This window comes from Paraphaeosphaeria sporulosa (genome assembly GCF_001642045.1).
Source record: "Paraphaeosphaeria sporulosa strain AP3s5-JAC2a unplaced genomic scaffold CC84scaffold_3, whole genome shotgun sequence".
Taxonomy (NCBI): Eukaryota; Fungi; Ascomycota; class Dothideomycetes; order Pleosporales; family Didymosphaeriaceae; genus Paraphaeosphaeria; species Paraphaeosphaeria sporulosa.
Window position 1 is genome coordinate 1,910,363 of NW_017253362.1, and position 23,453 is coordinate 1,933,815.

Genomic DNA, 23,453 nt, shown 5'->3' on the forward strand with positions numbered 1-23,453 from the left:
AAACACACGCCCACCACGCCTTATCGCGCGCGAACAGGCAAGGAAGACCCCAGCTTGCCGCTGTCGCACGTCGCACGTTTCAATCCGACGCGCAGCAGCAGCTCTGCCGCTTGGCCCGCTCTGGTGCGGGCTTGTTTCGGCCGCTGTGGGCAGTCACGTCCGGTCTGGCGCGTCTGTTGCAACCGCCTCGTCTGCGTGTTTGCGGCTGTTTGCTTGTTTACCATCAGCGGCCAGCTGCAGCAGCTCCGACAACGCGACTCGAGCACCCGACGCCCACCACCACTGCATGGCCCGCTGCGTCCTGTCCGTTTCCGCGCTCGCTGCACCCCCTCGACAATTCCCCTAACATGCCATCGCGGCCGTCTTGAGCCTGCTCCGCCGCAACCTGCGCTCGCATTCCCGCCCTCGTCGCTCGTTTGCACCCGTCTGCCGCCATGGTCACCATTACGCCGGAGCCGGCGGCGCTCTCGGCGAGCGATCTGTCGCTCTTCTACACGACCGACGAGCTGCTGTCCAACTCGCCCGTGTTGGTCTTCTACGGGCCGACCTCCACCTCCACACAGGCGACCCACTCGCGCATCCAAGCCCACGTCTTCACTCCCGCCGGGCTCCAGAATTTTGCCCGACTCATTATTTCGCCGACCGCTCCCTACTACCAAGCCGTGGCCTGCCTGCCGCGCGAGGAACAGGGCGACGAGATATGCCGCGGCCTCGCCTTCAGCCTCTACAAGTATTTTGTCGAGCTCCCGCAAGACGTCAAGAATGCCTGGGAGAGGCAGTACGCGTCGGCTACGCGCTTGCCTTCGGCGCCAACACTCTTCTCCGAGTCGCACGCCGCCATTGTGGCTGCGCGCATGGTCAGAGTCGAAAATGCCGCAGATGTCATTGTCGATGTACGCCATGCTCTAGGAGAGCAGACCCTCCCGTGGCTGGACCTGGACGTGGTGCTACCGCACGGAAGCATCAAGCAGCTGGACAATGCGAGGGAGTCGGCCCAGTTCGACGAGTCCGAGGATGATGTTCTTCAGCACCGTTATGGCTCTTACGCACCTGTTGTGAAGCTGCTTGGCGAGGCTGCCTTCATTCCGACATCGAGACTGCGACGCGCGCCGTCAAAGCCGACAGCACTTAACAAATCGCAAGCCTTCTCGAGGAACCAAAAGGAGAACCTGCGTCGAGAGATGTGCGAGCTTCTTGACACTGAAGAAAACTATGTCAGCAAAGTGTATGAGTTGGTCAACACCGTCGCAGTAGAGTTTCGGCAAAAAGCGAAGCAAAAAAGCAGTTCCAGCACGAGTCCAAACGAGCAAGCTCTGAAAGCTCTGTTTCCTCCGAGCCTGGATGCTATTCTCGATGTGAATGCGCAATTTCTGGACGTCATACGCACCGTGCTGGAGGACACCGAGAACGATGCTATACAAGACATCGAACAAGCTACAGATGACATCTTTGTTGCGCCACTAAGAGGTCAAAAGGACCCTGCCGACGTTACGGGTGCTCTAGCAGTGGCGAAGGCGTTGGTGGAATGGTTCCCGCGGTTTGGCAACTGCTATTCAGACTACATGGCAGCTCACGCCGACTTTTCGCAACTGCTGAAAGGCTTTACCAAAGACATCAACTCCAGCTTCTCGAAGCGAGTGTATGAGACTGGAGAACAACGGCTGATGTCCATGCTAATCGAACCTGTGCAGCGCCTGCCGCGCTACAACCTATACATCGACAACATCATCAAACAACTACCCATGCGACATCCAGCCATCAAAGTCTTCCTCAAGGCGCGAGACATCATATCAGAGATATGCTCTCGTGAGGGGCCATCCGTGCAGCAGATCAAGATCCTCGATCGCCTGCGTAAGATGGTCTTCTCATGGCCAGCGACGTGCGTCCCGCAAACTCGATTGATCACAGCCATCGATTTCGTGGAGTTGTCGCCGCCCTATCATGGAGAGCTACACGGACCTTCGACCACTGCTGGCATCTTTTTACTCTTTGCCGACAGTTTGATAATGCTCCATAAACCCAATGGTTGCCCAACAACGGCACGCAGCTTGATGGCAGACTTGGACGACCCTAAGTTCACTGTCGCTGACGTCGGATCATCAGAGCTCATCTTCCACCAGCAATTGAAACTTTCAGATGTCTTCCTCAGTGAACACTCCGAAGGCAACATAATGCAAATGATCTCGCCGACTCCAACCGTAAGTCAGCCAGGTCGCCCAAGAAGCCGTGATCGACAGGTCCTTGGCATCCGGATGTTCTATCTGCTAGGCATATACGAAGGGAAAGCACAAAAATGCGTAGAGGAGATTACGAAAGCCAGGGTCGAGGGCAGGTTTCCCGAAACCGAGCGTGAGAGCCACATGTGGGAAGTCCGCAGCTTAACCGGCGATCTGAACATGTTCTCTGCTGTGACTGAGGACCGTGCGGGACAAGATGTCGAGGGCCGGAGAGAGCCTGCAAAGGTACAGGTTATTGTCAACATGGCTGACGCTGCGCAACCTGTCCAGCCAGTCAAACACAGTGCTGTTGAACTGACAGTCTCTATTTCTATCCAAGGAAATGAATTCTACCAACTGGAGTTCAACGGCAACAATGGCTATAGTGCGCGCGACAAGCTGACCAGCGTGGAATTCCTTCCAGTCTTGACTAAACGTCTTGGGAACTTCTTCCAATCGCGTAACAACATCAAATATCCTGCATTGGCCGAAGCCTACCTTTTCCGGAACCGGCAGATACTCAAATCTCTCAAACTTCAGCTTGGAGAAATCACTGAGGCACACGACGAAAAGGGCCGCCCCCACTCGCCAGTGAAAATGCTTTCGAGTTTGTTCGGCAGCAGCGTCAGAGAAGGAGGTCCTAAAAAGCTGCAAAGGAACCCAGTCTCTATGGGTGATATCCCAAAGATTGCCCCTCCACCACTACACCCCACGCGTACCCATAGCCGCGATGGCGAACTATCTCGACCCACATCTTCCAACAAGACGATTGGGTTCAATTCCAATGCCTCACCTACCGATTCGCTCGCAAAATTAGAGGAGACCCTGGCGACCTTGATACTTGCGTTGCACGCTCGTAAGGGCAACATTGTCGGACGATCGGTCCGGGCCAGGGTTGTGGCGGACGAGCTCCTAGTCAACGAGCTGTACAACTCCTTGCTAGAGAACCCTTCTAATCTCGATGTACCGTCTCAGTCTTCTGTTGACGTTCTGTTTGCAGCATTTGAGAAATTCCTCAACATCGCCTGGAAAGAGAAGATGGGACCAGTTTTAGCTCATGCTACCTTAGTTTCATTGCAGATGAAGTCGGACAGCATGTATCCTGGAGAGTTCGAAGATTTCTTCCGCACGACATACAGTGAGCTGTCGCCTCAGAACCAGCGCGCACTCCGAGCCATTATCAAACTGCTTGCCGAACTCCTCGACGGTATGGGCAACGACGGTGACCGTGGCATCCTGACCGCTGCTTTTGCTGAGATCTTGGTCGCCGAAGGAAGTGCGAACGATTTTATCTCCTTGGTCGATCGGTTCATCCAAGACATAGGCGTACTTTTTCCAGAGCAACAAAGTGGTTACAACACACCAAACTTTGGATCCATGGACTCCAGGACTCGGTCCGCGGCCACCGGGTCCCTCACTTCCAACACATCTCTCAGGAAACGGTTTGGCTTTGCCACCTTGACACGCCAGGATAGCAAGAACGAGAAGGAATCCACAGTGGGATCCTTGTGGCGGTCATTGAGCAAGAACAGCCACGGGCTTGACGGTCAATCGAGCAGTGCGTCTAAGATTGGGCCAGCCTCTCTTGGTCGTTCTAACTCTACTGATGCAGCGATGCGCTTGTCCCCCAAACGACCGTCTTCTCGCGATCGTCCCACAGTACTCGGCGCGTTTCCCTTTGAGGGCGGCAATGTGAGCCCTGCCGGACGGGGATTTCTGGGTGCACTTGGCACTATAGGAGAACGAGAGGTACCTTCCAATGCTGGGCCTCCCCGCAAGAAGCGCCGCTCTTCACTCAGTGACTTGAAGACATTGCAGGATGCTAATGATGCACCTACGTGGTCTTCGCAGACTCCTCGTGGACCCGACTCTCCACAGCGTGAACCCAGACAAGCTAGCGAGGAGCCCCTATCGCCGCGCACACCTTCCCGATCACCAGCAAAGCCGTCGTCGATCCCTGCGCCGGCACGTCTAGGCTCGCCTGTAGCACGCTTGGGATCACCCATTCCACCCATGCCGCCGCGTCTAGGATCACCCATGCGGAGAGAAAATACGCCTGTAAATGGGCGTGAACGCGCGGGTTCTCTTCGTCCTGTTTCGCAAGACGAGGTTGTCACCATTAAGACTTTCCGACCTACCAAGAAGCGCGGCGAGTCTGTATCTGCAATTCCCACGCTCAAGCCTGCTGCTGGTCTTTCTGAGCGTCCTACATCCGGGAACACTGTCAAAGTCCCTTCCACCCCACGCTCTCCCACCAAAACGGGCATCCCGATGAGCCCTTCCAAGACGAGCCCTACCAAGAAGCTGAAGATGCAGAGCCCCCAGAAGCTGCGCGAGCGTCTCCAAATTCAACAACGAGATATAGAAAGCGCATCCCGAGATCTGCAATCTGAGCTTAGTGCGATTGGCCATGAATTGACCGCACGCACACCCCGCCTTACTGCGCAATTTCCACCTGGTCTCCACGATGCTCCTTCCACTAAGGCTCTCGAGCGTCGCATCGCAGCCCTCGAAGTGTCGGTCAAAACCACCCTCGACACCTTGTCAACGCGGACGTCGACCATCGCCCAGGATGTTTCCACATCGCTGGAGGTCTCCGAGAGGCGAGCGAAACATCTTGACAAGCTGTACCGCGACAGCAATGCTGAAAACGAGGCGCTGTATGCGAGGTTCAACGAGGAGCTGGAGAAGGTGGAGAAGAGCGTGCGCAGGGGTAAGGGTGGCGAGGAGGTTGATCGCCGACTCAAAGCCAGCGAAGAGGAAACTGCGAGGCTGAGGAAGGAAAATGCGAGGTTGAAAAGGGAGGTTGCGGGGCTGAAGGCGCAGATCAAGGAGTGAGTGGGTTCAGCACCTTCTGCTGTTTCTGCACTGGGAGGTTTTCTTGGGTTTCTCGCCTCTTAATGGCGGCTAGGGACTGTCTTGGCGTTCAAGCGTAGGTGACCTGCATAGCTATGGCGTTCTTGACCGGGTGTATGAGCATTGTCGGCGTTGTGGTGGATGTGTGTATCGCGGTGGTGCTGATGCCGCTGTCATTTGTGCGGGAAGGATTGGTCGTGGTATTAGAGATCCCAGGGAGTGTTGGCGGGTGACGAGAGCAGAATATACCATGCGCATATTTTACTTCACTTCATTTCACTGGGAATTTTTGCTGTGAGTAGTATACTGCCATAGGGTTTTCCGATGGCGTCACCATGACTTCCATGAAAACCATCTACATTTGTGGAAAGCCAAACTCGTTTCCTAATATCGCGATGGTCTTTAATCAATATCTTGACCGGTGCTCCAGAAAGGCAAGGCTTCGAGATTCGATCACTTTCTCGCCCGTTCACATGCAATCAATGGCTCCATCGCCTGACCGCCAAGTGCCAGACGCTGCCTGTATATTTCCGTTTCGCCATCACGAGAGGACTGTCATGCAGCCTAGATCAAGCGCAGGCAACAGACATATCCATAGCACGTTTTCTGTGTAGCGTTGCTTATTGGCTACGTATGGTAACGTTCATCCTCGCTCTACTGATACGATTCTGCGGCTAATACTAGTGTTACAGTGCGGGCTTGATGATGGTATGCGAGGGCGGTGGCGGAGTGCGTGTTAGCGGCCTCTCCTTGTTGACCTACTGGTACGACCTCGTCCGCGCAAATGGCGAACCCCAAGACTTTGCGGACCACTACTGAATCTCGATGAGCTCGAAACGCCGCGAGGGCCGTCAAATTCGCAGGGAAATCAATCTTATAATTGAAGGATAATGTCATTAATTTTCTTGCAGGGCGCTTTTCAGCATACTTTACGATCGTCGGCAGTAACAAGGCTGGAAGTATGTTGCCTTGGTTTTGGGGAAAGTCGTATCGCCGCGCCACAATCATTCATGCATCAACCGTTGGCACCAAACCAATCTGGGTTCTTGGTTCCCGTATGATACACAAGCCTGAAGCAACACCACGCACACTGCAGACGTGTATAACTTGACAGAAGACCCACACTGAGTCTTTTGACTGTCATGTCTGATACTGTATAATTGAATCCTTACACGTCTGCTACAATGGAAGCCATTCAGCGACGTTCAGATAGTGTGGTCGCCGTGCATACTAATCCTACCAACGATGGGAAACAGCTACAATTCTCTATAACAGACGTCGCCCCCGGTAGCAGTTCTTCAACACCAGCCATCGCACCCGATGCTACCGACGTACCTGCCAAGGGAGCGGTTTTTCAGCTTCCGGCGCCTTTGCAGCAGGGCTGGCCAGAACGCCGCATCCATCGCTGGAAGTCGCCAATCATGATGGTTGTATTCTTTCTTGTTGGGTTGGCGATGAGTCTTGCGCATTGTATTTTCTATCCTAGCTTGAAAGGAAAGGTCGTGGGGAACTCAGATGCGCAGGAAGAGAAGATCAGGCAAGTTTTATCACCATCAAGGGTTGTCACAGTCGCTAATTTCTCTGACCAGATTCGGTACTGCCTTCTCGTTCATAGCCCAGATCAGCCTCGGTGCAGCGATTTGGGCAAGCTACACTCAGTGGCTATGGCGTACGGTGAAAAGGAAGGAAATGACCGTGGGAGGGTTGAATGCAGCTTTTGGAGCCGATACTTCGGTGCTCTCGCTGCTGAATCTGGAGATGCTGCGTAAGCTGCGGATTGGATCTGTGATGGCAGCTTTTGCATGGTACACATTCTCCATTTGCTGTTGGCAATTGCCGCGCGGAAGGAACTAATCATCAACAGGGGCCTTCTTCTTCCGCCCTTCTTCACTCCAGCGACACTTTTCGTGTACCAAAGCTTGAATGTGGAGAGCATCGATGGCCTCATGCCATTTCCACATATCGCAAACGCTACCCCTAGTGTTGGCTCCACCTACTCTTACTCACCGCCGGCTCGTCGCGGTAGGATTCAGTTTGTGGACGACGTGAGTCGAGTTTTTGTTGGCCCAAGAACGATAGTCTCTTTAATTGCCAGCGCCACTGCATCCCTCGGCGAGATCCTTCCCATCAAACTGCCGTACCAAACCTCCAGCCATGAGATCGAGTTCCACGCGCCCATAGTGCAGTGTCTGGACGCCAACACTACTGCCGTCGAGCTGATAGAATCCTTTCGCAAGCAAGATATGGCAATTGGCGATGGCGTAGTCGTTGAGACAGACAGTGTATACTATGCATTTATACCCAGCTATAACGAGACAGGCGACCTGTATCCAGTTCTAACGCCGCGGCTCCAAACGCGATCGAACGCTTCGAATGAGCTTTGGATGACCTTTCTCCGGCCCGTTATCAAATCGGGTGAACGGGTTACTGAACGCCGTTATCAGGTCTGCAAATTGCACAACGCTACATATAACTTACGCATTGCACGAGATCTTGGCCTTCAAAATATCAGTAAATCTTATACGATCAACGAGCAGGTCCATTATCCTCGAGACAATTCCACGTCGATCTCAAATATGGCGCAGCACGCCTACACGGCCTTCATGTGGGCACTATGTGATCAGCTGGTCGGAAAGTTCTCGTGGTATAACAATACTGCTTGGAGCCAAAACTCTTCATTATCATCACCGTCAGGTGCGGCACAATTTGGCGTGCTTCAGTCGCCGATCTCGCGCACCAGCCTCTTAGGGAGCTTGGACCTCGATGCTTTCTTTGACCTGGATGAGGCGAATAAACTCTACAGTAAACCGGAGGGTAACGGGTCTCTCAGTGACCAGCGCTTGATGGACAAAGCGATGGCGAAGAACAGGACACTAGATGTGCTAATTGAAGAGTTAAGCTTCAACATCAGTGTCGGACTGATGTGGGATCCACTCTTAACGTAAATCAATCCGCACGAACGCCTTACTTACGCAGCTAACTGGTTATCGCTTTAGGCACCGCAAGGTAGTCCCTGTCAACATTACCACGCAGGTAAACCGCTACGCGTACAAGGCGCACGGCCTGTTTATCCCCTATGTCCTAGCCAACATCTCCAGTCTGGTGATCGTCATATTCGGTCTCTGGTCTTACATACGCGACGGACCTATGCCAGACAAGAAGTTTCAAGATCTCGTCTCCGCTGCGGAAGACAGTTCCGTAGTGCACATCATTCGTAACCGCAAGCGTAGCGTCACTGCGGTTCTGAGAAATGAAAAGCTGGTCCTTCAGGCAGGGAACAGCCTTGACGGCAACGACAAGGCAGGATTACCTGCGATGCTAAAGAAGGTTTGGCATGGTGGGCGTGGAAAGTTGACCTGCACGGACTAGGATAGGGCCGATGTCGTACTTAAGCGATACGGTCGGAGTAGTGCAACGCGGTTACTGGCCTCCGTATCCGGTCACTGCGCCCACCGCGCATCACCAAGACTCGTGCGATACTACAGATGGCCCCTAAGTTGGATTACGAAAGGATGGTTATAAGAGTTCAGCAGAGTATCGTGGTGGTTTCATCTTTCATCTCATCGCAGAGTTTCGACTTCTATCATTCGATTTCTTTTAGATACCCAGTTTCCTGCTCTGTATATCCTGATTGTTAGTAATATAAAATGGCCATTCTTTCACGAAGCCTCTGGGCTGTTGCTCAGCTTGCTCTCAGTGCATCGGCAGCTTCATTTCCTCCGACACCTGAAGGCTTGACGATCGTCAAGTCAGAGAAGTTTGCAGGTGTTTCAATCTCTTATAAAGAGGTAAGTCAACCGAACCTCCTCATCCAAGATAGACGCTGACAGCTGAAGACTACAATATGCGAGACCAGCGAAGGTGTCAAAGGCTACAGCGGTTATGTGCACCTCCCACCAGCACCAGAATATAACCGCAACTACACAAGTAATATGTGGTTTTGGTTTTTCGAAGCTCGTAACAGTTCCAATGAAGCTCCCCTCTCCGTCTGGCTTCAGGGTGGCCCTGGCGTGCCCTCTATTACGGCAGCCCTCGGCGAGAACGGACCCTGCAAGGTCCTCGACGACTCCAGGTCGACGGAGAACAACCCATGGTCTTGGAACGACAAGGTCAACATGCTGTACCTCGACCAGCCGATCCAAGTCGGCTTCTCGTATGATACACTTACGAATGGCACAATCGATCTGGTGAAGACGCCCTTTAACTTCGAGCCCGCAGACTTCTCGGATGGTGTCCCGGAGACGAACCTGACGTTCCTCACCGGCACATTCGGCTCGAAAGACAAGAGCAAAGCGTGGAACACAACCATAGCCGGTGCTCCCGTCATGTGGGAGTTTATGCAGGCCTGGATCCAAGAGTGAGTTAGGGCCTTCCTCTACACCACGTAAAACCCTAACGCAGCCCTAGATTCCCGGAATACAAGTCCCCCACCAACAGCATCAGCTTCTGGGGAGAGTCGTACGGCGGACACTACGTTCCCGCGTACGCAAACTACTTCGCCGAGCAAAACGAGCGCCTCGCCGCTAAGAATTGCACTTCGGAAGCCGAGATCCAGATCCCTATCGACACCGTCGGCCTGGTGAATGCCTGCATCGACCACAGCATCCAAACCCCCTTCTATCCAGAGTTTGCTTTCAACAATACCTACGGGATCCAAGCCATCAACGAATCCTACTACCAATCCGCCATCGCAGCTTTGCCGACCTGCCGCAACCTCAGCGCGACCTGCGTGACTCTCGCAGACGCGCACGACCCACAGGGCTACGGAAACGTGGCCGAAGTCAACAAAGCCTGCCTCACAGCTTACTCGTACTGCTTCGCCGCCCTGCACGACGGTTACAACGCAAGCGTCAACTACTTCGACATCGCCGCGCCCAAGTACCCCATCGCGTTCCCCTCCAAGACCCCCGCCGGGTACCTCAACAGCGCAGAGGTGCAGGCCGCGCTCGGCGTCCCGCTCAACTTCACCGGAAACTCGGTACCCATCTCGGAGGGCTTCTATATGACGGGCGACTTCGTCCGCGGCCACGGGCTCGCTGCGCTGCGCAACTTGCTCCACAAAGGCGCCAACGTCGCCCTCGTCTATGGCGACAGAGACTACCAGTGCAACTGGCTGGGCGGTGAGGCTATCAGCGAAGCCCTCGCCGACGGCGCCACGGGCTTTTCCTCCGCAGGCTACGCCCCCATCGCGACCAACGCCTCCTACTCCGGCGGCCTAGTGCGACAAGCCGGCAAGCTGTCCTTCTCCCGTGTCTTCCAGGCCGGCCACGAGGTGCCGTACTACCAGCCCGAGACCGCGCTCGCCATCTTCAACCGCGTGATGTTTGGCGCGGACGTCGCCACAGGCACAGTGGAGGCGGAAGGGTATGTGTCTGCGGGGGAGGTGTCTGCGTGGAGCGAGAGCGAGATGCCGCCGGCGGAGGAGGCGGCGAAGTGCTATGTGTGGGACATCATGGAGACGTGTACGAAGGATGAGACGGCGGTGTTGGCGAGTGGGAAGGCGGTGACGGAGGATTTCATGCTCGTCGGAAAGGTGGAGTAGACGTGCTGTTCATGCGTAATGTTGTAAATATACCTTTCTTTCGTTTCTATAGACACTCGTCGAGTATAACCATTGTCTTGATCCATGATGTTGTATGTCATGGTTCTTCCTATGCAATGGCCGAACGGGTAGAGACGCAGTCCTGCTGCGCCCAGATTATATTCGGTCGGACGAGCAAGACTTGCGCGTGTGTCCTTGATCATCCTGATCTATCTGGACTACATCCCTCCCCTCGCATGGCCCATCGCCGTTTCTTCAAATCATCTGCTTCTCCACCGTCTCGTATCGACTTTGTCGCATTAAAATGATAGCTGCGCCTCCTCGACGCCCACGCCGCGCTTGTTTCGCCCTTGATGCCCGTCTAGAGCCTGATTAGGGCCTCTCGGGGGTTCCAAAACACGGAACGAAGCGGTGATTGACGGCTGCAATGTCCTTAGTGCTGTAACATAGGAAGGTTTCCATCGCTCCAACTGGTGGAACATACTTCAACTGATTCGACCGACTGACTCGCAGCCCATGGGTATATGATACGAAATGGCTATGAGGGTCGTACATCACACCTTGGCCTCAGGAAACCAATCCTTGATACCCTGATCCAAAACCTTCGGTCCCACAGGTTTAACAAAAAAGTCGTCCGCCCCCGCCTCTTTGCTCAGCGTCCGGTCCTGGAATGAGTCCTGGCCGGTGACAATGACGATGGTCGTCTTGAGCCATCCATTGGCCTCCTCCAACTTTCTTATCTGTCGGGTCGCTTCGACGCCGTCGCAGTTTGGCATTTGCAAATCCATAAGGATAAGTGCGATCGGTGCGACAGCGGTAGCGACGGAGTCAGGTGCTAAGGCTGCAGTTTGATGGTCGAGGAAGGCTCGCACAGCTTTGAGGCCGTCTGTTGCGGTGGAGTGGGGGATGCCGCGGCGTCGACAGTACATTTCTAGAAAGCGGAGGTTTATAGCGTTATCGTCTACTATCAAGGTCGTGGGCTTTGTCGGCTGCCTACGAAGGACTGGCGAGGGCGTCTTCAAGTGAAATGATTTCAGAGACATAGCGAGCGTGTCAGCAGTCTCTAGCAAGGTCGGTCCGGATGCGAGCGATGTCGAGCTCAGCGTCGTCGGAACGCCCGAAGCGTCATCTGACGTGGCCACGGGCTCGTTATCGTCGATGGCATCCTCTGGGGGAACGTCCGTTGTGGAGGCATTCCTCAGGGCTTCCAACTCGACGTGTATACCGTAAGCCTGGCTCCACGCTTGTTCGAGTATGCTTGATAGAAACGGGCCTTTCACATATATGGAGTTCTTGTCTCTTCGGATTTGGTCGCCGTCATGCATCAGAGGATGATTTGCCGAGTCTGGTATCAGGCAGATACCCGCCCTTCCAGATTGTAGATCCTGTTCATGCTGGAAATCGGTGGAATGATCGAAGACGTATATCGAGCCGTCGTGATTTTCTGACAGGCTATGACCACGGTGGAGGAGATAACGAACGTAAAAGCTGCTTAACGGTGTCGGGTGCATCGGACCGTCAAATCTAAGCAAGACGGTTTCTGTGATACTTGTCCTTCGTTGCGCTGCTAACCAGGCTGGGCGATCAAAGGTAGCTCTAAAATGCGATCCTTTGCCAATTTCAGACCTGACGAGTGTTACCACGCCGTTCATGATGCTGGCTAGCCGGCTCGCTACAGTGAGCCCAAGTCCCGCTCCCGTCGTGTGCGTATTGACCTTTTCGTAGGCCCTGAAAATACTCTCGTGGTCACTCGATGGAATACCTTTGCCAGTGTCTTCTATGTCCACAACCAGAACTGCGTTTTCATCCGTGACGGTCGTAGTAACGCAAACGACACCACCTTCGGCTGCTTGAATGGCATTGGTAATAAGCGGCTGAATGCAGTCGACGAATAACCGCATGTCCAAAGCTAAAGTGTCGAAGTCCTCAGGGAAGTGATGTTTGAACATGATGGAAGGCCTCTTTGAGATTTCGTCTAGGTGGGGCTGGAGAACCTCGTTCAGCAATGCTGTTTCTATCTCGTATATATGATGAGGTGCAACAATGCGTTCAGCCTGTGCGATATCTGTCCATCGATTCAAGTTAATGAGGCTGTTGACAGTGGATATCAAATCGTGTGCTGAGCTTCGAATTGTCCTGATATATGTGTCCGGATCTGTGTGGTCGCCACTGAGACTGGAAGTTGTGGAACCTCGTCTCGAGCCCGAGATTTGAGATATCGTTTCCCGTGTACCAAGTTCCTCGGCTAGCAGCTCAACCGAGCCTAGAATCCCATGGATGGGTGTTCGAAGTTGATGCGTGATTCCGCGAAGGAAGTTGTCTTTCGCACTCAATGCCTCTCTGAGAGCAAGGTTCTGCCATCCTCGGCTCAGCATCTCCGCAGCCATATGGAGAAAAGAAGAATCGACGTCATCGAACACAACACGGAAGTCCTTCGAACCCACGACCAGGTATGTCGGGATGCGTTGACTTGCACAGTGGACTGCCACAACTCTTACAATTCGAGGAGCGACTGGATCGAGATGGTTGGACTGTTCAATTAGATGATCGAAGTATTCGCCGTCTTCCCATAGACCTTGTTCGATTTGCTTTAGAGGAACTTCGGTGCCTCCATCCAGGATAAGTTGATCATCGATGGACGTATTTATGCTGACAACGGCCTTGGGGTAAACCTTCTCAAGCATGTCAAGAATAACGACTTCAAAATTCCCGTCGACATCAATCTGCTTTTGCGCGACGGCGAGCAACTCCATCATTGTGCGGCGCTCTCGCTGTCGACGTGCTCTCGCACTGGAGGATGATTAGTAGTCAATACTGTGATTACTTCGTAGGTATTATTTCTACCTTTGTACGATATCTGCTACGATCCAATCTGCAAGGCGGGCCAGGGACATCTGCTCCGCTTTGGTGAGCGGTGGCTGTTCCGTGTTCGATGCAACACAGAGGGAGCCGAAGGCTACGTGTTGCTCTTGCCCGAATTCGGTCTCAAATCGCAAAGGAACTCCAGCATATGCCCCTGCAAAAAGTCTGATTCAGTACTGGTCTCAGGTACATATAGTCCACATTATACTGACGTAGTCCGCCTTGCTCAACATGCGGTGATGCCATAAATCTCCAATCCTCGGCCATATTGGCCAGGTTGAATATTTTGCCTGGCGGCTGATTGACGGTGTGCGCGCAGGTACTCTCGCGTCTCGGTAGCACAGCCAAAGGCAAGCCAACGGTCACAATGCGCGTATACGTATTGTGATCCAACAAGCCCGTGATGGCGAACTCCCACCCCACCGTTTCCCGGGCGAGATGGACCTTCTCCTGCAGACGAGAAATCAGTTCCTTATCTTCGACGATACCACGCGTGTAGTAAAACAGCATGGTCAAGCGCAACCGCTCGTTGCGCGTCAGAAGAGGGAAGAGGTAGCGGTCCGCAATACATGTTGTCGCTAGGCTCTCGTCAGGAATAGGTGCCGGGCCCCAGATGTCGGTAGTGGAAGGGTATATATCTCTTGTTATTGCTGCCGACCATGCGTCAAGTGCTTTGTTCGCATTTTGGGGATCGAGAATCGGCCCCACCTCAACGGGCCGCGTACTCGGTGATGGGGGTTCGTAACTTGTGCGAAGAACGGCAGCGTCGGCTTTGGGGAAGAACGATGCGCGACTACCAGCGTCCGAGGACATGACTTCCGCCCAGGCAAGTGAGCATCGACGATGACAGAACTATCGTCGGATTCTTTTGTGAGTATTGAAGTGGCTCAACTTTCAAAGGGGGCCGATTTGGGTTAAGAGTGCTTGCGCCAGCCGTGGCGGAATTGGACCCCGGTGTTCTAGACCCTCCGAACGCCTTGCCCAGATTTCGTAACGTTCGTCAATCTTTCAGCTGCAGAGAGGGCGTATGAAAATGGAGTAACAACTTCGCAGGGTTTTCCGCAACGAAGTTCCCGTGGGATATTGTCGGTGCGCGTTCTATCCGATGCAATTCGATCCCGATCTCTGCCCCATAATTAGCTTACATGCTTAGTTTCTCAACTGCTCTTTCCGCCGCGTCCGCAAATAAAAGCCATCGGGTATAATTTCCTCATGTGAGCACGTGAGCACCGATCGCGGGTCGCTCACGATATGTACACGAGATCGCGCACGCCGAGCAAGACATTTGGATCGAGTATTTAAGCCGCCAAAGGGCCGACGTAAGCGTAAGGAGGGGCGTAGTCGACGACTCACAGCTGACAATACGAATGCGAGTCGGCGCGGCTTTCTACTTCGACATAGGATATTGCTATGTAGCGTTAGCCGCGTTCCGCCAGAGAATGGGAATCAGCATGCTGCAGACGACGGCTGAAGCGAACAGTCTTATGGCGACGGGATTACTATTGAATGGCGTCTTCACGAAGTCCAGCCGCCCAAAGCGTGTAGCGGGAGGCCTACGGGCGCCATGTGGGTCTAAGGGCGGGTAACGGTAATCTACCTTACCGCGGGCTCTTTGTCTTGTCTGCGGTCCTATTGTTAGTAACATCGTATGGCATGACTTGCATAAGGAAGGTCTGCATGTGCGGAAACGGAATGTTCGAGGGGGAACTGTGATCATCTTCAACAAGAGGATGGATCAGACAGCTAATGCGCACGTAGGAGTGGTAACGCACTGCCCAAGGTCTGTCGATGTAATTTGACCTTCGCAACGTCAAAACCGGAAAGGTATCCGAGAGTTAGTCAAGCAATACTAATCTGAAAAGAGGAAGCCTGGTAAACAACTTTATCCTCTTGACCGACCCCGACAATGCCCTAAGCATCCAGCTCAACGTAAGTTACATTTACGACCCGCAGAAGTCAGCTGGCTGGCGGTCGTGATACCATGGATATGTGACTTACGATCTGCACAGCAAGGTTTCGCCTGAGGTACTTGTTCTCCAACCATCTTACAATGCCCCAAACCTTCTCGTCTTCTCTCCTCTCCTCATCCGAGGTCGTCGCAAGGAGCCTTGACTTTTTAACGACACTGATAGTAATCTAGAGCACAAGTACCGCATCAGTAACAGTAGGCAGGAAGCGAGGAGTTCGCGTACATGCGCAAGACTCGGGGGACGAACCAAGCGCATGACACGGCAGAGCTAAGAGCTCACTAACCTTCCCGACCTGCTTTAGCGATAGAAGCTGGCGAAAAGAATGGTTTTCTAGGAAGGCTTTTCTGTCAAGTTCGAACGGCTTATTGGACTTCTTGTGCCGGTGAATCGAGGGAAAGTCATCGTTGCTGAACTTGAGCCACACATGGCGGATGTTGTTGCACTCTTTGAGCAGCTGCGGGCCGGCGAAGAAGGGTGTAAGAGTCGAGGCGGCGTGGTAGCTCAACGAGTATACATAACTGAATGTCCCGGTCGCCTGTAGGAAGAAGTAGAGACCGTACGCGGTATATGCTTCGCGTATCACAACATCGACTAGCACGATCAGCGAGCAAGCAGCAACATGAAAGGACCCACTTACTGTGCTTGAGAAACATGGGCAAGCTCTCGAGGAAGAATTCGTCATTGACATGGCACATAGGCGGCAGCCATTCGTGAGTCCGCTCGCTAATGCCAGAAGCCTCGATCAAACTGCTGGTGGAGCGGACATAGTCGAAAGCTGCGAACGCGAATACTTCTCTGTTCCGCAGTCAGCTGGCTGGGCTCGATTCCAACGCGAAACATATGCCAACATGCTGCAAGCGAGCGTGCCATGGTGACACTTGTACCAGGGAGAGCGGTCAGTTCATTGTGTGATGATGTCGGACTTGCTTACTGTCGGAGCTCGAGCGGCAAACATCGGAGGATGTTGCCTTTAACTAGCGCTTTCGCGTACTCGCTGGCCGGTACCTTCTTCGTCATTGTCTGGTCATTAGTCCATGCCATGACTACGGCGTGCTCTTTCCGGGGTTGAGAGCGTGCACTTGGTTCGAATTGTGCAGAACAATAGAATGGAGAGCGAGTGTACGGTCTCGCTTTGGTTAGGCTGCTCGGAGATGAGGGCGAGCGGGGACGGCGGTTGAGTCTGATTGGTCAGTCGCGCCTCCCGGAATTTCAACCGCCAAACGCTCCTTCCTAGACTTCGACCCTGCGTTGGGGCATTGTCTGTCTACCATCAGCTGCCATTTACTGACTCGTGCTGATTGTAACAAGCCACCTCTCCCTCCGCCGCCATACACTGTCTCACGCTACGTGAGCTGTTTGCAGTGGAAGCAAACTGCGAACACACGCGCCGTACAACGCGCGTTGAGATGTCCAAGTTCGATCCTTCTTCTCGCTACACACACCTGCGCTTTTCCGTGTCTCAGCGCATGGAGCAATATCTACATGGCATCTGCTGACATACAAGCTGGCGCTACTCGATATGATCTGCAGCCGCTCGAAGATGCCCTGAAAGCTCGCGGTTTGGAAGGCATCTACACGCGAGACTTTATGGTACAGCTCTCCAATGACACGGCGAAATTGCGTTTAGGAGAGTTATCCTTAGCTGCACTCAAGCACGAAGACACGGCTCCAGCCTGGCTACGCAACAGTCTTACCGGCGAAGTCAATCCCCCCAATCCTGGGCTACGCACATACTCTGGCCATTGGTACAACAGCTACCTCCGAATTGCAGCTTACGGCTATGGCAAGGGCCCGGATCTTCTCATCAAGGCCCGTCACACAGACGGTTTGATTGCTCCTCCAGACCATGGGTTTGACCCACACAAGGCATGCTCCCCTGTGCAGTTGACTTCGCATGCGCCACATCAAGACGACCAGTTGACGCAGAAGCTACAAAATTGGGCTGTTTGCAACGACGTGTTGGGCGTCAGCAGGACGCGTACACTTGCACAGCTGCAGATCATACAGCATTACCTGCAGTCTGGCGCACCGCGCATAGACAAAGTTGTGTGCATGGGTCTAGGAAGTCTGTCACGTCAGACCGGTACCTTGAGTGGGTTGGACGCCTGGTTTCGCCCTTACTCGCAGCACATTGTTGCATTAAGCATCGCCAAGGCTCTTGACGATCTCTACGAGCATCAATACGAACGTTATGGAGATAATGATACGAGAGTTCGCGTACTTGCGCAGGATCCCGGATATTCAGACTCCGACAAGCAAGTCCTGGCTGAGAACGGCATCACTGTGCTCGAAGATCCAAACGGACTTATCGCTATCGATGAGAAGACATTTGTCATGAGTGCCTTCCCTTCATTTCCTCTGTATGAGATCATCGCAGATATGTTACCAGGCAGTGGACCAGCGGCCATCTTCGACGCTTCTCTGCCTGCCAGTGTGACTGGTTCCCACGTCAGCTCAGCAATGCGGTACAATGAATTTGCAGCACCTCGCGTTAAGATGATGCTCCGAGGATGGCGTGCGCACGCAATCAAATGGGACGAACAAGAACTCTTAGAAATAAATGAGAAGCTCCAAATGGCTGTAGACTGGCTGCCTCGAATGCGCTTATTTCTTCACTGCAATAGCAGTTTAGAGAGTCTTGACCAGAGGATCAAGGAGGACATCCTCCAGAGGCAAAACACAGTTGACGACATGTTACCCAGCGGAATTCAATGGCTACGCCAACGCATCATACAATTGATAAAACCATGACTTGCTCAAGGGGTCATGCTTAGCTCTAGGATTAATTCATACGGCGTCGTTTTTTTTTTGAAGAAGAAGAAGGAACCCTGATCCGACCACCTTCTTTTCAATCCATAAGATCATCCCGGAATTCCTCGCTCTTCATGCTCTTCTCCGCTTGTTTCTCGGAAATAGGAACGCTGTCAATGATAGACGCCAGTTCTTCTTTCGACAAAATCCCCGAGTACCACCTCGACTTGTTTTTGGCCCTCGCAACGCTGATAGCCTCGAGCGCCTCCTCTTCCTTGAGCTTCCAAAGCCTTTTCTTTGCAGCGTCGACCGAATCTTCCGCCCTGACTTCTCCGCGTATCACACCGCGTAGCACCTCCAAATCTACGAGCTCTTCCTCCAAGTCATCATCCGACTCGTCTCGCTCTTCCCCACCCGCCATCTCCATCGCCCACGCACGCTGCTGCCTCCGCCGCTGCACGCGCTTGTCCTTTTCCTCGCACTTTCTCCGCAATTCACCGACGTCCCACCTCTCGACCGGCGTCAGCCCGATCTGTCCATACTCCTCCACCTTCAATGCCATACTCTTCTCCCGATCAAACTGCTCCGCCCTCCGGAATGCCGCACCCGCCTCGTCCCAATACCTCCTCCCCGCGTCAGCCTGCCCCTTCCAGTACCACGTCCTTGCCTGCAGCCCATCGATACCCAGCGCCTTCGCCATCTGCCCCGCCTTCTCCGCGGCCCGCCCAGCTTTCGAGTACGCCTTGTACCACGCATGTTCCACGCGACTCTCGTCGTCTGCAACTGCGTCTACGCTTCTCCCACGCGCACAAGCAGTCGATCTCCACCCAGTCTGCTCGAGTGCCCACGCGGACCGCACCAGCACCGTGCACCGCACCAGCAGCGTGCGCACCTGCTGGAGCTGCAGGCGCACCTGCAACTTGTCTCTCTCGTGCAGGTACACCTCGATGCTCTCAAAGGGGATCTCGGGAAAGGCTTCGTCGGTGCGCGCGCTGACCTCGTCCGCGTGAACACCGCTTCCGCCGGAGGGGAGGTTGGAGAGCGTGGACGAGGAGGAGGGCGTTGTAGGGGAGAGGTAGTGTCTATATTCGGGGTTGTTCTGGAGGTAGGGGTCAACTGCGTAGGCGAATGGCGTGGTGTGCAGGGGCAGGAGGCTGGGCTGGGCGCGTAGGAGGTGGAGGCATGCTGGGAGCTGGAGCTGGACGAGGGCGTCTCGCTCGCCTTCATCGCTTTCAGCTCCAGATTCTACATCCTCTCCGCGCCCTTCGCCGTCCACAGGCGACGCGCGCGCCTCCTCCTCCCTCGCCCTCACCCACGGCTCCCTCAGATGCGGATCCAACCCCCCATCCCCCTTCCTGATCCGCTCGCGCAGCTCTTCCCGCCGCTTCTCTTCCTTCCACGGATCCTTGCATTCTTTTTTCAAACCGCGCAGTGGCCTCGCGGGGTCCGCGTCTGGGATCTGGAGCTTCGGGCGCTCGTATTTTTCCGCGATTTTCTTGACGAAGCCGGGGGGTGAGGGAGAGACTGGGGTTTTGGGTGGAGAGTCGTCGGCAGAGGTGTTGAATGAGGGTAACATCTCTGCGGTGTGTACAAGTGAGAGGATGGGTAGATTGTGGAGAGATGTGGAGTTGGAGCGATGGGTTTCGCGGATTAGAGGGATGTCAGTATTCTTTGTTCATAGGGCCACTCAGCACGACTGAGACAGCAAAGACGGACGGAACTGTTATGATATAGGTGTTTCTTGTATACAAGACAAAGAGACCATGTCCGCTAAAATTCTCCATTGCTAGGGATGTGCAACGCCTGAAGCCCTGCGTATCCTCTGTTGATCCTTCGTCGGCGCATGCGGCACGGCTTCGCCAACAACGTGTCCATTGATCAGTTCGTCCCACATGACATCGACCTCGGTGTGGTATGCATCCATCGCTGCGGTAAGGACAGCCGCTTCGCTTTTGCAGCATGGTATCGAAAATGCTGACTTACACGGCGTCGCTTCGACTGCGGCAATCAGTACAGCGCAGTTTTGTGAAATGCATCAACCTCACCTCACTACGACTGTCGTACATCTGCGAAAGCAGGCCTTCAGTGACTGTACGATGGGCTTCGAAACCTGATCTCCGACCCTGCAGCTGGTCATCGCAACAGTCCCGCATCTCCGAAGCCACAGCATAGAGCAAATCGTCATTCATGCAGACCTCGTGGAACGCGTCGCGTGCCTGCTTGAGCATTTGTAGCTGGTAATAACAGATACCCCGCTGATACTGGACTCGGGGTAGATAGGCGTGCAGCTCATTCAGGCGGTTGCAGAGCTCCAGGGCCTCGCTGCAGGCGGCGAGCGCGTCGAAGAGCCACTCTGACTTGCGCATGATGGTGCTCTTGAGGAGCAGACCTTGTACTCGCGCTTCCATTGTGAGCGGACCACGAAGCAAAGAGTCTAATTCTTTGAGCGCGGTGCCGTAGTCGCGTAGTGTAGTGAAGTGCTCAACGCGACGGAAGCAAAAGTTCGGACGCCAGGTCAGCTCAGCGTGGCTGGGCTCATGGATGGCCGCAGTGCCTAAAGAGGTGTCGTTAAGCTTGTCGTCGGTGCCGTCTACCGTGCGGTGGCCGCCACCGCGTAGCGATGCTTGTAATACTTCGGACGACTTCTGGCTGCGGCGGTTTGCGGCTCGTTCGTTTTCCAGCTCCATTTGGGTTGCGCAGCAGATCGCCTGCACCTCTTGCAGACGCGCAGTCTGGTCTTCGAAGGCTTTCTGGTACGATTCGGCTACTGCTCGCCAGGTATCCCGTTCCTGCTTTAAGCTCAGGACTGCCGCTGCTACATCGTCGGCAGTATTGGCAACAGTGGCCATGGGCTCGTTTGTTGGTACTAGCATTGTAGGAATGCGGAGCGATGTGTGCTTGGGAATGTGAATGATGGGGCACGTTGGTTTGGTGAGAGGCCGCCGTGGATTCCCGAAGTGAACAAATGAGCCAGGGGGGTAGGCAGGAGCACAACAGCACCTCACGGCAGCTGCGCTCTCGCGCCATCACACATTGAAGCCGCCGTGTTTCGCAGCCTCAACGAACCTCCACAGGCCGGCCTCCCGTGCCGCCTGCGTCACGGATGCCACCTCTCTTAGATCTACCGGCCGATTGATGTCTGCATACCGCACCTGCTCCTTCGCGCCTTCCGTCGCAGGCACACCTCCAGGCTCGACCACGCTAGCGTCTTTGCCTCCCCTTCGCGGCTTCCCGACGTGCGCGCGGGGGAAATACTGCTCCATGACGTGCACCATCATGTCTTTGGAGACGTTTTCAGCTAGCCAGCGCACTATCTCTTTGCCCTCGTCTTCTTTTCCAGGCATGACAAGGTGTCGCACCAGTACGCCCTTCTTCGCGATCCCATCGCCCGTGAAGCACAGATCTCCGACCTGCGCATGCATAGCCTTGATGCTCTCCATGGCCGTGGCCGTGTAGTTGTCCGCCTTCAGTAGACGCTTGCTTGTCGCGTCGCTCCACACCTTGAAGTCGGGCAGATATATGTCAACCAGACCGTCAAGCAGCTCGAGGCTCTCAAGACTGTCGAAAGCTGAAGTGTTGTATACGATCGGTAGACGAAGGCCGAGTTCGCGCGCGTGGAGGATTGAGAGGACGACTTGTGGCACGACGTGCTCTGGCGTAACGAGATTGATATCTGAGGCATACATAGTTAATATACGGAACTCCTCAAGCACAACTCGATTGACACGGCATCACTTACTATGGCACCTTCCTACTTCCTGCAGCTTCATATACCACTCCGCCAATTCCTCCGGTGTTAGATCAAAGCCATTCCGCTGGTGTGCGATATCATGGTTTTGGCAGAAGACGCATCTCAGGTTGCAGCCCGAGAAGAAGACACTCCCCGATCCATTATGACCCTGAAGACAGGGCTCCTCTCCGAAGTGCGGCGCGATGGTGTTGACCTTTACCTTTTCTGCCCCGATAAGGCAGACGCCGGTCTTCTCATAACGATTAACGCCACAGAGTCGAGGGCAAAGGTTGCATTCGCGAAGATGTGCGTAGGCAAGTGAGCGCTTCTTGGCAGCGTCGAGCGAGGAGATGAGGTGGTAGCGGGGGATGTAATCATCGAGCAACCAAGGGGGTGCCAGGTGCAGGGCGCGACAAGGGTGGGCGCGCAGTGGCAACCTGGACACAGGCCTCAGGAAGGGTCGAAATTTGGACAACAGCGCCATGCTGAGCAAGTCGTTGTCCGCATCGGGGCCTTGCTGGCTGTGGTGTACTGGAACACATAGTATGGTGGTAGCTACACGAACGTTAGCTATGACGCAGTGCCGAGGCTCGGATACGTTTCCGCTGTAGCTCCAGTTGCGCTTGCCCGCTCCATCACTAATTGGACAACAGTGCCAACTGAGCAACACTCACTGGGGTGAGTTGCTCTCTTCGTCTTGGGCCCATCCAGAGACTGGGGAAGTCCTACATCTACCACAGCGACCCGCATCTTCTCCTTCCCTTGCGCTCAATACCACGGTGAAACCCTCATGCTGCCTTGCTTTGACCGACTCCACATACCAATGAGGACGAGGTTGTACTCAGTAGCTAACGTCTAATTGCATCCAAAATACGGTTCCTGGAAACTTGTATGCAAACGCCTTCGCGCCGCTTATCAGTCTTTCCAACCAACGGTCGATCACATTGTCCCAAATCGCCATATCGGACTACTCCATATAGCACCGAGGCGTCGCTCGTGGAGACTATTGATGGCTTCAATATGTTTTCCAATACAAGGCAGGTGTAGGTACCCATCAAGATGTCAAATTACACAATGCCCAACGTGACCGCTACCTGCGGGGCCAAGCCACGTTGTTGACAGCGCTGTACGTCGTTTGGTCAAAACCATCATCATCCACTTGAACTATCTCTTTTCAGCGTTCTGATGGTAATACAAGTCGTCGGCGGCGCCTCGAGCCATTGGTGGTCCATCCACTCCGACGGCTTTTGAAATGAGGCAGTAACCACTGTCAGCCCCACTAAATCTACTAGACTCGTACTTGTTGATGATCAGGTTCCTCTGAGCCCATTTCTTGTTATCGATATCGTACACGTTGTATTGTACGCGTCGCAGGTGCCACACTCTGCTATTGCTGAGGCGTCGCTTCCGTCACCATGTCCAGAAGGAGATGTGAGATGAGTGGCTCTGGGAAGATACGTAGTCTCGCGTCGGGTATAAGAAGGCGCCTCCTTCTCACACTAGAAACATAAACACTTTCTGTCAAG

General features: G+C 54.1%; 9 protein-coding genes across 9 annotated transcripts; 4 read left to right on the forward strand and 5 right to left on the reverse strand.

Annotated features, from left to right (window-relative positions):
- Positions 1-252: 252 nt before the first annotated feature.
- On the forward strand, positions 253-5,330 carry CC84DRAFT_1162474 (uncharacterized protein). Its single transcript, XM_018178003.1, has one exon. It carries the CDS (start codon positions 435-437, stop codon positions 5,052-5,054), a length of 4,620 nt encoding a protein of 1,539 aa, XP_018038903.1. The 5' UTR covers positions 253-434; the 3' UTR covers positions 5,055-5,330.
- Positions 5,331-6,256: 926 nt separating this feature from the next.
- CC84DRAFT_1257383 (uncharacterized protein) lies at positions 6,257-8,579 on the forward strand (the record flags this gene model as incomplete). Its single annotated transcript, XM_018184726.1, has 3 exons — positions 6,257-6,837; positions 6,937-8,013; positions 8,069-8,579. The coding sequence occupies 3 exons, from the start codon at positions 6,257-6,259 to the stop codon at positions 8,439-8,441; spliced, it is 2,031 nt and encodes a 676-aa protein (XP_018038904.1). The 3' UTR covers positions 8,442-8,579.
- Positions 8,580-8,719: 140 nt separating this feature from the next.
- Positions 8,720-10,614, forward strand: CC84DRAFT_1086237 (alpha/beta-hydrolase; the record flags this gene model as incomplete). Its single annotated transcript, XM_018174151.1, has 3 exons — positions 8,720-8,860; positions 8,909-9,429; positions 9,480-10,614. The coding sequence occupies 3 exons, from the start codon at positions 8,720-8,722 to the stop codon at positions 10,612-10,614; spliced, it is 1,797 nt and encodes a 598-aa protein (XP_018038905.1).
- Positions 10,615-11,168: 554 nt separating this feature from the next.
- On the reverse strand, positions 11,169-14,289 carry CC84DRAFT_1185372 (putative histidine kinase-like protein HHK3p; the record flags this gene model as incomplete). The annotated part of the gene is made up of 3 exons (XM_018180799.1): positions 11,169-13,404; positions 13,459-13,630; positions 13,689-14,289. 3 exons carry the CDS (start codon positions 14,287-14,289, stop codon positions 11,169-11,171), a joined length of 3,009 nt encoding a protein of 1,002 aa, XP_018038906.1.
- Positions 14,290-14,472: 183 nt separating this feature from the next.
- CC84DRAFT_581559 (uncharacterized protein) lies at positions 14,473-15,329 on the reverse strand. The gene is made up of 3 exons (XM_018186761.1): positions 15,327-15,329; positions 14,830-15,276; positions 14,473-14,601 (listed from the first exon to the last, which is right to left on the reverse strand). Exon 2 carries the CDS (start codon positions 15,191-15,193, stop codon positions 14,885-14,887), a length of 309 nt encoding a protein of 102 aa, XP_018038907.1. The 5' UTR covers positions 15,194-15,276; positions 15,327-15,329; the 3' UTR covers positions 14,473-14,601; positions 14,830-14,884.
- A 1,599-nt stretch (positions 15,330-16,928) lies between these two features.
- CC84DRAFT_1174004 (uncharacterized protein) lies at positions 16,929-17,946 on the forward strand (the record flags this gene model as incomplete). The annotated part of the gene is made up of 2 exons (XM_018180068.1): positions 16,929-17,894; positions 17,929-17,946. The coding sequence occupies 2 exons, from the start codon at positions 16,929-16,931 to the stop codon at positions 17,944-17,946; spliced, it is 984 nt and encodes a 327-aa protein (XP_018038908.1).
- A 348-nt stretch (positions 17,947-18,294) lies between these two features.
- On the reverse strand, positions 18,295-19,773 carry CC84DRAFT_1215032 (uncharacterized protein; the record flags this gene model as incomplete). Its single annotated transcript, XM_018182690.1, has 1 exon — positions 18,295-19,773. One exon carries the CDS (start codon positions 19,771-19,773, stop codon positions 18,295-18,297), a length of 1,479 nt encoding a protein of 492 aa, XP_018038909.1.
- Positions 19,774-20,114: 341 nt separating this feature from the next.
- Positions 20,115-21,019, reverse strand: CC84DRAFT_1063345 (uncharacterized protein; the record flags this gene model as incomplete). Its single annotated transcript, XM_018173610.1, has 2 exons — positions 20,115-20,195; positions 20,243-21,019. Coding segments are annotated over 2 exons (858 nt in total), but the record flags the coding sequence as incomplete, so codon positions are not given.
- Positions 21,020-21,223: 204 nt separating this feature from the next.
- On the reverse strand, positions 21,224-22,411 carry CC84DRAFT_1085917 (uncharacterized protein; the record flags this gene model as incomplete). Its single annotated transcript, XM_018174129.1, has 2 exons — positions 21,224-21,870; positions 21,937-22,411. The coding sequence occupies 2 exons, from the start codon at positions 22,409-22,411 to the stop codon at positions 21,224-21,226; spliced, it is 1,122 nt and encodes a 373-aa protein (XP_018038911.1).
- Positions 22,412-23,453: the final 1,042 nt, after the last annotated feature.

Excerpts from the sequence above, each read along its gene's own strand:
- CC84DRAFT_1162474 (XM_018178003.1), top strand. The coding sequence starts at position 435 with ATGGTCACCATTACGCCGGAGCCGGCGGCGCTCTCGGCGAGCGATCTG.
- CC84DRAFT_581559 (XM_018186761.1), bottom strand. The coding sequence starts at position 15,193 with ATGATCACAGTTCCCCCTCGAACATTCCGTTTCCGCACATGCAGACCT.